We start from the raw sequence: 12,791 nt of genomic DNA, 5'->3' as shown, positions 1-12,791 counted from the left end.
CGACTATTTATTCTCTCTTGAGTAACAGTACAGTATTTACACACTGGAGAAAAATAAATAAACATCTTGTTCAATAAATATTATAGAGATATGGTCCGTAATCTTTAGCCACGCCATCCAAGGCACATAGCAAAGACATGGCAATAGATTAATCTGAAAAACAAATCAAGCAATCTGTAAATCGCAAAAAAAAAGGAATGAAAGAATCCAACTCCGTGTGTTTAATTCTGTTATGTCAAGGAGTGCAAAGTGACTGAGAGGAACAGTTTGATGTTTTGGGAAATCTTGCTTTCTTGTCGAGAGCTGGATGAGTCACAAGAAGGTTGACACCACGCTCAAAGCAGGTGAGCTTAGCTTAGCACAAAGCCTGAAGTCAGATTTACGACCAGTGACAGGGAGGAGCTGACATAGATACCCACAGTGTAGGTTTTGATTTATGATTCAGCATCAGGTTTCACTCATTGATGGCACCACGTCAGCACCAAACGGGACATGTGGTTCTTTAGTTATGTTCCATAGTGCTACTGTAAGTGTGTGGCACCATATTTGTATTATATTATATTGTATACTTTGCCTTTGCTAAATAAAACATACCACAAAAAGGTTTACAACAGGAGTCTCACACTCAAATGACCTTGGGGGGCCACTGAGCATCCAGTCTGGTCAGAAAAAAAAAATCACACTAGAAATATTGGTAATGATCATTGTTTGACAGAATTTCAAAATAAAGTGTCTGTGTTGTTGTTCCTGCTATATTATTATTTCATTAAAACTGTATGCACTGACACAAAGGCAGCAAGTGAATTATACTTTAAGGCACCAAATACCACAGTAAGTGTGTGTGTGTGTGTCATGAAGATGGTACAGTTTGTGTAGCGCTGTTGTAGAGTTACTGTAACTGACCAGCCATCTCGCCATTGCTCAGCAAAACCTCCTCCTCTGTGCCCTTCGTCATGCCACTGGTCATTTCCTCCCGTCTTTCTCCCCTTTGTCTTTCACCCATTCAGAAATGTTCCCTTCTGCCTTTAGAGAAAATGAACGTTTGCTGATTCACTCATCTGGGGTCACTGAATCAGTTTTCACTCAATGGCTGCCCTGTCTCTCTCGCTGCCTGTCACTAAGTGGACCCTCATGAGTGTGCCTAACCACCTACAGTGGTATTTCTGTTGATCTATGAGCCGTGAAGTCCGGTAACTCGGCCCAGTCTCAGTGCATCTCGCTCAATGAGGGTTACAGCGCTGGTAATGTGCTGGCTTTGTGTGTGTTATAGCCTATTACTTCATCGTACTTCATTCAGTTATTCCCGTACAGTGTGAATGAATGTGGTAAGTATGAATATGTGCTTTTGACTGTTTATAAACTGCACATTCATATGTTAGTGTCAGTAACCTGTGTCTATATTAACACACTCAAAGATGTTGTTTTAGAAAATACTACTAACAAGAGACAACAATGGTGAAAAGTAAGAGTTGAGTTGTGGCCAATAAGAACTATTTAGGAAGTTAAGGTGGCAGTCTCTGCTCGCCTAAAACACGGGCCCACAGTTCTCAAACCAAAACAAAACCAGCAGCATTTCAAACGTCCTCGTTTCCAGGGTTCATAAACGCTAGGACAGAGTGAACAGCAGGCATATCTGGAGCAGAATGAATGCGTTTTTCAACAAAAATGGACTCGTGTGGATGTCGCTTCAGTGTCTCAGCCTCGGAATCTCTTCTTGAGGCGGTTAAAGTCCTTTGCCGATCGCCACAACCAAATCTGCAGCTCCCGCAATATCCAGAAACCCTCCACCTTCCTGGCAAAGTCGTTCATCGTTGGCCGCACTGACAGCAGCGAGGACGATGAAGAGGAGGTGGAGGAGGAGAGAAGTGGAGTCAGAGGAGGAGAAAGAAGGGATGTCCCCCTTTGTAAAGACAGGGGGACAGGCTGGGGGAGGAGGGTGTGCTTCTCACCTCCTCCAAACTGGTAGAGGAGGGAGAGGGTGGATAGAGGAGGTGGGAGGGTGGGGGAGAGGAGGGAGCGAGGAGGCCGGCGCTGATGAAAGAAAGCAGAGGAGGAAGAAGAGGTGGTAACTTGCACGTCTGTTTGCTTTTCCTCCACCACCATTAAACCTTTCTCTGCAATAAATCCATCTTCCTCTCTGAGAGTGTCTGACAGGTGAGAGTTCAGGTTGTAGCTGTACTGGTTGTTGTCATCGTCCATGTCGATGATCGGTTGTTGGTGGGAGTTGGATCTCTGTGCACTCAGGTACGACACTCTGACCCAAGGTTCAGGCTGTGTCTCCTTCCCCACTCCATCCTCGCTGATACTCAACAATCTTCTCCTCCTTGCCCATACGTCTTGATCCTGATCCTCATCCCTCTCCTCTCCAGCGGTCTCTTCTTCGACGGCAGCCCATTTTCTGTTCTCAGGCTCTTCCCTCTTTCCTCTCCTCCCTCTTTCTCCTCTTCCCCTCTCCCTTGATCCACCACTCCTTCCTCCAGCTGTGGTCGCCTCTGCTCTCCTCCCCTCTTTCCCTCGTCTTCTTTCCACTTGGTCCACATTGACGCCGTCCTCCTGCTCTCCTCTGACCACTCTCGTCCCACCTCGTTTCTGGTTGTTACGCTGACCAGACTCAGTCCTGGTCCCGGCTCTGGACCTGTACAGGCTCTGGCTCATCAGTGGAGCAGGTTGGTCACCGTCTGTCTCTGTCTGTGGGTACTGCAGCTCACCACTGTTACTTCTCATGTTTGCAGATGCAGGAGGAAGTGTGTAACTGAGCGTGGTCATCAGCGCAGATATTGAGCCCAGCAGTCCGTCCAGACCTGTGCAGAAATGCAGCAGGGAGATCTTGAGCGAGGGGCAGAGAGTGGACCGGGCGAGCTCTCTGACCGCAGCCAGCAGCACAGAGTACGCCTTCTGGTTCTGGGCAAGCCGGGCTTGGTTCTCCAGCCCGTGCCACAGCTCCAGGCGAGTTGCAGCACTGGGCAGCGTCAGAGCCGTGCTGTTGGGTCGTGGAGGAGAAAAGTCTTTCTCGTTAAATGGAGGACCAAGGTAGGTGAGCTGGAGGAAGTAAACACAATGTAATGAGAAAATGAACGTACAAATTTAATTGACAGTCTATATATATATATATATATTGGCTCATAACCTATAAACCTCACAAGAATAGAATAGAAAGCTTTTATTGTATTTGTACGACAACATTACGACATCACTTCTGACAATAAGTGTGAGGAAAAAAAAGATTCAATCATAAGACACATAAATATTAACTAAATATGAGACATGTAATGATAATAAAGTGCTTTAAAACACAGGTTACTGTACTGAAATACTAAATGTGACATAATGTAATTGTAGAAGGAATAAAAAATTATTTCTTTCCCCCTTCGTCTGTGATAGGGCTGCAAATAATGATTATTTTCTCAATTAATCGTGGAGTTGTTTAGTCCATAAAATGATGAAAATTATGATTGGTGTTTCCCAATCTTTTGGTGTTTGAATGTTGGCAAACTGAAATCAGCGAGTTTAATTTTATTCCATGAAACCACAGACAAATAATGAATTGATTATTAAAATATTTGGCTTTTAAAATACTCATGGTTAATTGATCGATCTCTGCAGTCCCAGTCTGTGAATAAACAATAAATGACTCACATATACGTCTTTGATTTCTTTCAGCTGATACTCCAGGTACTTTGTCAGTTCGTACGTGCTCTCTATGGAACTCCTCTCGCCGGCCAGGTTGTGTGATGAATCCATGGCCGTCACCGCGACCACGGCCAATAGCAGGATGAGCTGGTGTCGATGGACTGTGTGAGAATGAATTAAAAAGACTGTGATTAAAGCTCAGAGAGATATGTCTTTAATGACCCTCGATAATTAACACATGCAGAGGTATTTGTAGTTATAACAATGTGATGAACTGTATCTCCACTTTCATTTTGTGATGATGTCATCCAAACTCCTTAATTAGTTTGATGACTTCAGAACTCAACACACAAAATCTTCTCCAACACTTTCCAGGATTTGCTTAAGTCATTTTACAATATTCTGGTTTATTTCTTTGTCTCTATGGCGATGGCCTGTCTGTTTACATATTGCCAGGTCAGTCATCTGACACTGCCAATAAAGCTTTTTCCGTTTCCAATCTAATTTTAGAGGTTTCTGGCTGTCGGAGGTTTACTCTGGCTTCAAATAAAACCCCGCTTAATAGCTTCAGACAGTCAGACAAATGGCTCATACAGCATGTTCAGTGCGCCAGAACCTTCTATCTCTGTGAGGACGCTCACTGACATATTGCATTACCCAGCCCCCCTTTATACGCTCACATCAGCCCTCGCAGCTCAACACAAACACGCCTTCACCCTTGACACGGTGCCTTAAAGGTGTGTCAGACAGTGAGGACGGTCGAAATGTCCTCGCTCCAAAGGTTTCAAGCTGTAGACACACACACACACACACACACATGCACATGTGGCTTTCTTTACAATCACAAACATGAATGTGTTTTTATCAGTTGTTTATGTGTCAGCGTGTTTGTGTAGGTGTTTCATGTTACTGTGTGAGAATGTTTGTAGCTGTGCAATTAAATATGTTGATTGAATTCACATTTCTGTGAGAGCAGAAAATCCTTGTGTAGATGTGCTGATTGCTGTGTGTGTGTGTGTGTGTGTGTGTGTGTGTGTGTGTGTGTCTGTGTATGTGTGTGTGTAACACTGGGAACCTTTTAGTGCCCCTGTCTCTGGTTTCAAACAGAGAAAATTGGAGCTGAAAGGTGGTTTTCAACATGAAGAAAGTTCATGTACGTCCACCGATCTCCATCCTGAGCTCACTCACTCTCTCTGGACGTTTTCACTTCCACGCCGTTTCTTTTATTTCCAACTCTCACTCCCTCCATACTCCCTCTCGCCTTTCAGTGCATTTTCTTCCGTCTCTCTGCTCTCCATCATTGCTCGCTCCCTCGCCCGCTCTCATCCTCCTGACACGCAGACTGCAGGTCATGATTCATGCTTATAATTATGTAAAAGAAAAAAGAAAGAAACCCTGCTGCTGTTGAACAGGTGTGAAATATGTAACACACAATGTGTGTGACCCCGTCAGCTCTGTCTCGTTTGCTCACTCCGTCTTTCCCCCCGTCACACCTCGGGCCTCCTGTTGCTTTTCACGTCCCGATCATGCACTCAGACTTCTCCTCCCCACCTCGCCTCCTTATCTCTTTTCCTGCCTCGGGTCAAAATAACAGCAGTCAATTAACCCTGATTAGCTCTTACACTCCCTTTCAATTGCCAACCCTCTTTTTTTTCTCTCTCTCTCTTTTACTTTCATCTGTCCCATCTCGACGGGCGCCTCCGGGATGAATGACTGAGTTTAAGTGAGGAGCTTGAACAGATTGCAAAACATTTACCTTCGACACGTTTTCAGTGGTTCTATGGAAACAAGTTCTGACCTAAAAGAGTCAACACCTTTTACCTCTGACTCAACCTCTTACATTTGACACATCAGTATGCACTGCACTCCCTGGCAAGTCTGGGTAGAGACTTAATGATGGTATGTGCACTCACTACAGCGGCATACATAAAAACGTCTTTTGCGCAACCTAGAACAAGAATGTGTCACAAGTGAAAGATTTGTCTTGTTATGTCTCTATCAAATACAACAAAATAATCATTAAGAAAATGAAGTGATGCTACCTTTTAATTATAGTACAAATTGTAGTGATGACACAACCTTCATTTAATTTAAAAATGTATAAATATAATGACAGATTTGGGAAACAGAGTAGAAAAAAACAACAACACAACAAACCAGGTGCTTCACAGATGGTGACTCTGCCACTACCACTTTTCCCTGAGCAGTCAACGTCATCATCCTCCCAACTCTTTTCCCAAGTCATTGTGGTTGAGCCTCGGCAACTCCCACACGCTCCCACACATACACGCACCTTTAAATCAGTTAACTAAGCCTCCTCTGAACCTCTGACAGGTGATGAGCTAAATACATCTCAAAGCAGACACTTGAACATTCGGAGCTCATCAGGCACAGGGGTCCTCCCACTAAACCACCCCCATTAACATCACAACACGACATCGTTGACTCTCGGAGTAAACAGCCCTGCAGGGAAAGGACACACAGTGTGCAGGAAGGATTGGATTCACAGAGAATAAACCGGTACCCAAAAAAGAGCCTGGTATGAAGGGGGGACCCTCCTTCAACCCAAACTGATCCAAACTGTTTCCTTTTGTCTGCGGCCACATGCTCGGAGATGACTGCCAGACGCAAACAGGCCCATGTTTTGATTGAGCGCTGACATGTCTGAAAGCATCCTCTGCTGAAAACAAATGCTCTTTTGTACAAGTAAACCGAGATAAGTCAAACCCACAGCCATGTTGTAGTTATATAATATTATACTGAGTAGCTACACTGCAGTCGGCGTGTAGCCTGACTTCAAGGCGAGCCCTGCAGGCTTGGGGCTGAGTCTGTGTACCTGGCAGTGGAAGCACACTCCGCAGGGCAGGGTTGAAACCAGAACATTCTCCGTGGGAGGATTGCGTTACAGCAGCAGCAGCACAGGGGTTCCCTGCAACGACCGACTCTGCATGTGACTCTCCTCGCACATACCTATACGGTTACATGTGTGAACTCACTGGGAATCTCCATTATCAGTGACTGATTTTATTTTTGCTGATTGTAGAGTCAGATCTGAGTCTGGCTGCCATCTGCCAAGCAGAGCTGAACATGAGGTTTGAGCTCTCTGTGCCTCCAAATAGGTCAGAATTAAACACCAACACAGGGCCACAGTTCACAGGTGAATTCTGGGACGCAAAGGTCATCATCATCATCATCAAGGCCAAACAGGGAGCCGTGTTACACATTTGACGTTTTACACTCCAGACAGTGCTTTGGTATCCTGGGGTTTGTGGGTGTTGTAGGCCTGCCACTTGCATCCAGGAGAACAAGTATTTCATGTTTCCTGACATGCACCACCATCTGAGCTCCTACAAAAGCATTTAAAACTGAATTCGGTATTGTGGGAACACCATGTGCGAGTAAATCCCTCCAGTCTGGTGCCAAGAAAGGTTGCCCTCCGTTGCTCTAACCACTTGAAAGAGAACTTGGGAAACATCAGAAGGTAGAAGATGTTATAAATCAGGTCCAAATGTTTGTCATTTACTGCGCAACAATGATTAGTATTTAGTATTTGGTGAATGCGCTGTACTTTGGAGACTTTGACAAAATGAAACATAAATCCACCCGTGCAGGCTGATGTTTGGGGGGGGAAAAGGATATTGTTTACACCTCGGACTTCATTTGTACCTATCGTGTGTGGAGGTCTTCTGCTACATCAGAGCAAAGTAACATTAGAAGTGAAGTAACTTTGGCAGAAGTGACTAATAAATCCAGCCCTGGGTGATTTTTTTATCTCACAGAAAAAATATTAATGCACAGGATGTCAATGTAATACTGATCAATGCAAACTGACAGGGGGAAAAAAATGTTGCACGCTCCGGCTTTATATGCATTTATCTTTTATTTTAAATTGTATTTTTTTTTGGAGGGGAGTTTGGAAGACATCTAAAATTAAAAGACAATGCATATTTGAAAATGTCATCTACAATCTTACAGACAAATGCACATAGAGCGTCTGTGCATTGAAGTTGTTATGTTGTGCTGTGAGTGATTTAAAAGATCCAGTGTGAGGCCACAGATGCATCTCCGAAAACACAACTTCATTTTAAATCCCCCACACGATCGTCTGACTGACGTTAACGTCACATTTGTTCTGAGCGGTCGATACATTGTGTTTCTTCTAAATGCCATTATATGACCCTTTGTTTTAACTGTACAAACTCAAGCGTCACATTTCACTCCCTGAATGTTCACTGATCCTCCGCCTCGTCTCGCATATGTGTTGTCATAGCTAACGTGGCAGAGGCAGAGCTGCGAGCTCACTGTGACTTTGCTGAAAACAAAATCCCAGAGTCAAGAGGTTTCTCGTGCAGTTTGTTAATTATTCTGCTATTCTGGTGGCAAAAATGTGCCCCTCTGATAATAATGACACGTGTCCGTGACATAAAAACACCTGTGCTGGATGTCAGGGGCAAAAACATGCATCAGCTAAACTGGTGTAACACTGAAGTGGACCGAGACACACACCCCTGGACCACAGGTGAAGTGGGTGAGGGTGACTTTGTGGGCGAGAGCGGGGGTGGAGGGGTTTGACAGTCCGGGGTCAGGGTCGGTGTTGGGAGTCTGTGTACAGTTACAGGCCAGATTTATGTGCAGTCTGCACTCAATCAAAAGTGCATTCCTTCACTAACTCAACACACACAAACGTGCGCACACACACACACACACACACAGACATACACACATATGCATCCAGAATTGTACACTGGAGATGTATGCACAACGATTGTGCTGAATAAATTCATATAAACAAACCATTGTGTACTCAGACACACACACACAGAGAGATATCCTCTGCAGCTTTCTGTTCATGCTGGATTTTTCAATTGATCCCTCTTGGCAGTGGACTCACACTCAAAACAAAGGCGAAAGAAAACACACATTTAATGCCCATAAACTCGCCCTCGTCGTGAACTCAGTGTCCTCCTCCTCCACCTTGTTGTCCTGCTGTCTGTCTGTCTGTCAGTCTGTCGGTCTGTCTGCCTCCTCACCTTATAAAACAACCTATCCCTGCCTTCTTTTTAAATCTGTGAATTCCAGTGGCTCCATGCTTTATCGCCATGTTTGGTTTCAATAACCAGTTTACCCCCTTCTCCCCAAACTAAATCTCCCCGAAACATTAAACTTTTCTTACTTCCTTTCTCTCCCTAATTGCCATTACCCTCTCTTCCTTTCACTAACTGACTCCACTTGTTCCCTCTGTTGACATCGTTCATGCCTCCTTAGCCCAGTTTCAGACCTTCAGTTTTTAATTTACTTCTTAATGACTTAGTTTAGTGGCTAGGCGGGCTCCTGAGTGACACTAATGTCCTCTTGTATTATGTATTACTGTGTGTGTTGTGGCTTAGAGCTGTGGCAGTCTGCATTTCATATGTTGTCTGCTGTTTGTTTCTGTTGTTATTTATGAGATTTGTCTCCCGGGAATATAAAATCATTTGTTTATCCACGCAAGTATTTCTGCAAATACAACTTTTTGCTCGCCCACGTTTGTTTTACAGCCACAAATACCTGCTGGTGGAGACAGTGTGAAGCTATAATTAGCACTTAGATGAAATCCATTGTTGCATGTGGCCACTTACAAAAACTCTGCAATGTATTAAACTTAAAGGTTAGCTCCAAAATGCAGACAACAATAATAACAGTGATTTGCGAAAAGTGAATTTTAATGATTTATGGCGGCGGATTGATTTTACTTTTCACTTTTAGTGTATTCATATTTTAGTAGTGCTGCTTTCACTGGAGGTGAAAGTGAGGAAAGATGTATTTGGGCCTTGAAAGATAGAGACAGAGGGAAGGAGGAGGAGGAAGAGAGGATTTGAGAGGACGGAGGGAGAGGAAAAGGAGTTGGTGGAGGAGGGTGGGGGTTTCTGAAGCGAGGGGCCATGTTAATTTGGGAAAAATGTAAACAGCATGTGTAACTGTTCAAAGCGTGACCGACTCATTTTATATCACCCCCCCACACCCCCCTCTCTCTTTCCCTCTGGGTGCTGCTAACTTCTGTCAATCTGCACTGCATTAACCCCTCTACCACCAGCCCCCCCAATAACCCCCCAAACCTGACCCTCCACACATCGTTTCGACGTCCCTGTGTATATACATTTTGTGTGTGTGTGTGCATATGTGCGTGTTTATGTACCATGAAGAATTGAGGATGGCACTGAATGAATCAAAAGATGTGAAAGATTCACGTTTCCTCTCTTTTGCACATCCCTCTCTCCCTCTCTCCCTCTCTCCCTCTCTCTGTTTCCTCCTATTGGCTGGTGTGCTTGAACTCACTGGTCCGACACACACTCACACTTTTATTTGAAACACACCGACACTGATTCAACCCTCCCAGCAAAAACAGGGCTTGTGTGTGTGTCAAATGTGGCATTTTCACCAACAGCTGAGGTTCCTGTATATTTATCTGCTCTGAGTTCCATCATCATCATCTTCATCATCATCATCAGCAGCAGCAGCAGCAGCAGCAGCACATTTCCTGAACTGACTGCTCACATGATCCGACCAGGAGAGTGAGGGAGGACGGCAGGAGATGCAGGAGCAAGAAAGTTCTGTACTGTCCCTCTTTCTTTCTCTCAACCCCTATAGAAGACATGGAGCAGCAGCCGGACCAGTCTTCCCAGGGGGAAAGTCAGTGTGTGTGTGTGTGTGTGTGTGTGTGTGTGTGTCTGTCCTCTCACACCCTGACTAACGTGAATCGTGTACTTTCTCATATCAGTGACAGCTAACTAGACAGGGTCTTGAGACCCCGTTTCAACCCTTGTCATTTTTTATTTTGACACCACACACACATGCACACACACTCAACCCCCCCAAACCCCCCCCCCCCCCCCACACACACACACACACAGGTTTGTGCAGCTATTCCTCCAGCCCGAAAACTTAACCCTAACCCTGAGGTTCTGCCTCATTGGGACGAGGTTTGAGGACTACTGGTCCTGACAAGTTCATGTTTATGCCAGTACAGGTCCTTAAGAGGAAACAAATACAAGCACACACACACAATAACTTGTTTTCTATTTAAAAAAAAAAAAACAGTCAAACAAAAAGAATAAAAGAAAAAATAATATTTAATTCCTTTGCATTGAACTGACTTGTTTGCTCCTTGATATTTTGAAAACAGTTAAATGTTATTTTTTGAACATTTTTGTGGTTTCATGGTGAGCCTTTAAAGGCATCTGGTTCATCAACATTCTTTTTTCTATCTGCTGGAGGTTTAAAATCAAGGTAATATAACTAAATTCACTGACTCTTTCTATATATTGTCCAAATAATACAGAGGTATTGATTTGAACGCGTGAGATAATAATGTGATTTTGAACGTGTACGAAAACACCAACCACATATTCTGTAACACCCACTCCTGCGCTTGTTCACAACTTGTAATATTTAGTTTTGCATAAAATGGGAAGTTAAACACGAATTTGAACTGCGGAAAACAAAACGTTCTCTTTTTTTGAGGGTTTTATATCCATGCACTTACCTCCGCAAAACCTTTTCATCTCTCTAAATCTCTTTATTCCGCTGTCAGAGGTTCATCCACTGCACAAATGATTTCTCTTCTCTTGGTCCAGGTTCCTTCGATGCCTTCAGTGGAAAAAAAAAACACCGCAAACTTTTCACCATGTGAAGTTAAAGCGCTGCGCTTCACAGAACTCTGGAGGAGATGATGAAGAAAGTGTAATCCTGTGATGAGGATGATGATGATGATGTTAAAGAGATTTACAGAGGAAGAATCAGGATGGTCACAGGATGGAGCTCCGCTGCTGTGGTGTTTGGTGTGTGTGGTCTGTGACAGACTGACTGACGGCGGAGGCTTTTTGTTACCTCCTCCTCCTCCTCTTTTTCTGCCCCTGTCTCTCCATCTTTCGCTGTCCTCCTCCTCCTCCTCTTCCTCAGTGCTGCTGGTGAATCACCGGATTGACGCATCGCAGCTCGGCGCGGCTCAGAGCCGCTGAACCACGGGACTTGTTGCAACTCATTTCCGTCTCCCTGCCTTCTTTGTCGTGCTCGAAAACTTGATCTGACTGCAGCCGTTTGATCTTTAATCGGCTTTAGCATTAATTGTGTCACCTGATTCAGGTGCAGGTCAGTCCCGCGCAAACAAACCTGGCAACCCTGCGACCCACGAATCATCTCCTCTTGTCCTCATCTCACTCTCTGACAAACTTTTACTCATTTATATTTTAGTTTATATTATAAATGTTATTCGTTCTTTTAATAAAGCAAACCACTGAGCAAATTACACAAATGTTACGTCTCAAAAGGCCCCAAATTATTTAAAAATAATGTAATTTATCGACCTGAGATTATCCTTTATTACTCCCACTGCGGGGACAATTTTACAGTAGAGGACATGAAGGTAAATATAATATAATACAAGAATAAAAAGGATGAAATACAATATATATTGTGTACAACTTGGAACAATTTTAAATAAGATAAGATACGATTTAGCACCACAAATGGGAAAATCAGTGTTACAGATTTTACAGTAAAGGGTAAAATAACAAATGTGCACTTTCAACAATTATAGAAAAATATTAAATATTAGGATAAATAATAGAGCAGTATATACAATGTAGACAGCGTGTACATTGTGTGTGTGTGTAAACATGGTAGAGGATTGCGCATATTGCACTGATATGAATAAAATATTTTGTTACAAAAGATTTAACACTTTTGCGCTGATGTGAAGAGCTCAGTAAAATGTGAAAAACATAAAAATTCAAAATGATAATAATTTTAAAAAGTTTTCATTGATTTAAATGGTGAGAAAACATTTCACTGAGATGAGACGTTGCTTCAGGCCTATAAAATTAAAGAGGCCTCACATAAATTGCGACAAAGACGCGTTTATAAAGGAATAATCCGTCGGTTTTTCCCCCCCTGTGTGTTTGTTTCTCAGAAAAGGAGAGGGTAAAGACAAGTGTTTGCCTGTTCCACGTCGTCTCTTTCTTCTCCCTTCATTCCTCAGCTTTTAGTGTGTGTGTGTGTGTTTTTCATTGACAAAGGGATTAGAGTGATCTTCTTCTCTCACCTCCAGCTGTCACTCAACATACCAACATCAGCCCACCCCAGTGCAGCGCATCACATCTGTGTTACTGTTCTGTAACCTACAA

General features: G+C 43.6%; 1 protein-coding gene across 1 annotated transcript; it reads right to left on the bottom strand.

Moving 5' to 3' along the window:
* clcf1 (cardiotrophin-like cytokine factor 1) lies at positions 1–12,281 on the bottom strand. The gene is made up of 3 exons (XM_058649830.1): positions 11,153–12,281; positions 3,637–3,791; positions 1–3,039 (listed from the first exon to the last, which is right to left on the bottom strand). Exons 1-3 carry the CDS (start codon positions 11,169–11,171, stop codon positions 1,696–1,698), a joined length of 1,518 nt encoding a protein of 505 aa, XP_058505813.1. The 5' UTR covers positions 11,172–12,281; the 3' UTR covers positions 1–1,695.
* Positions 12,282–12,791: the final 510 nt, after the last annotated feature.

Source organism: Solea solea, chromosome 14, assembly GCF_958295425.1.
Source record: "Solea solea chromosome 14, fSolSol10.1, whole genome shotgun sequence".
Taxonomy (NCBI): domain Eukaryota; kingdom Metazoa; phylum Chordata; class Actinopteri; order Pleuronectiformes; family Soleidae; genus Solea; species Solea solea.
The sequence above is the reverse complement of the archived record's forward strand: the minus strand, read 5'-3'. Positions and strand labels throughout refer to the sequence as shown.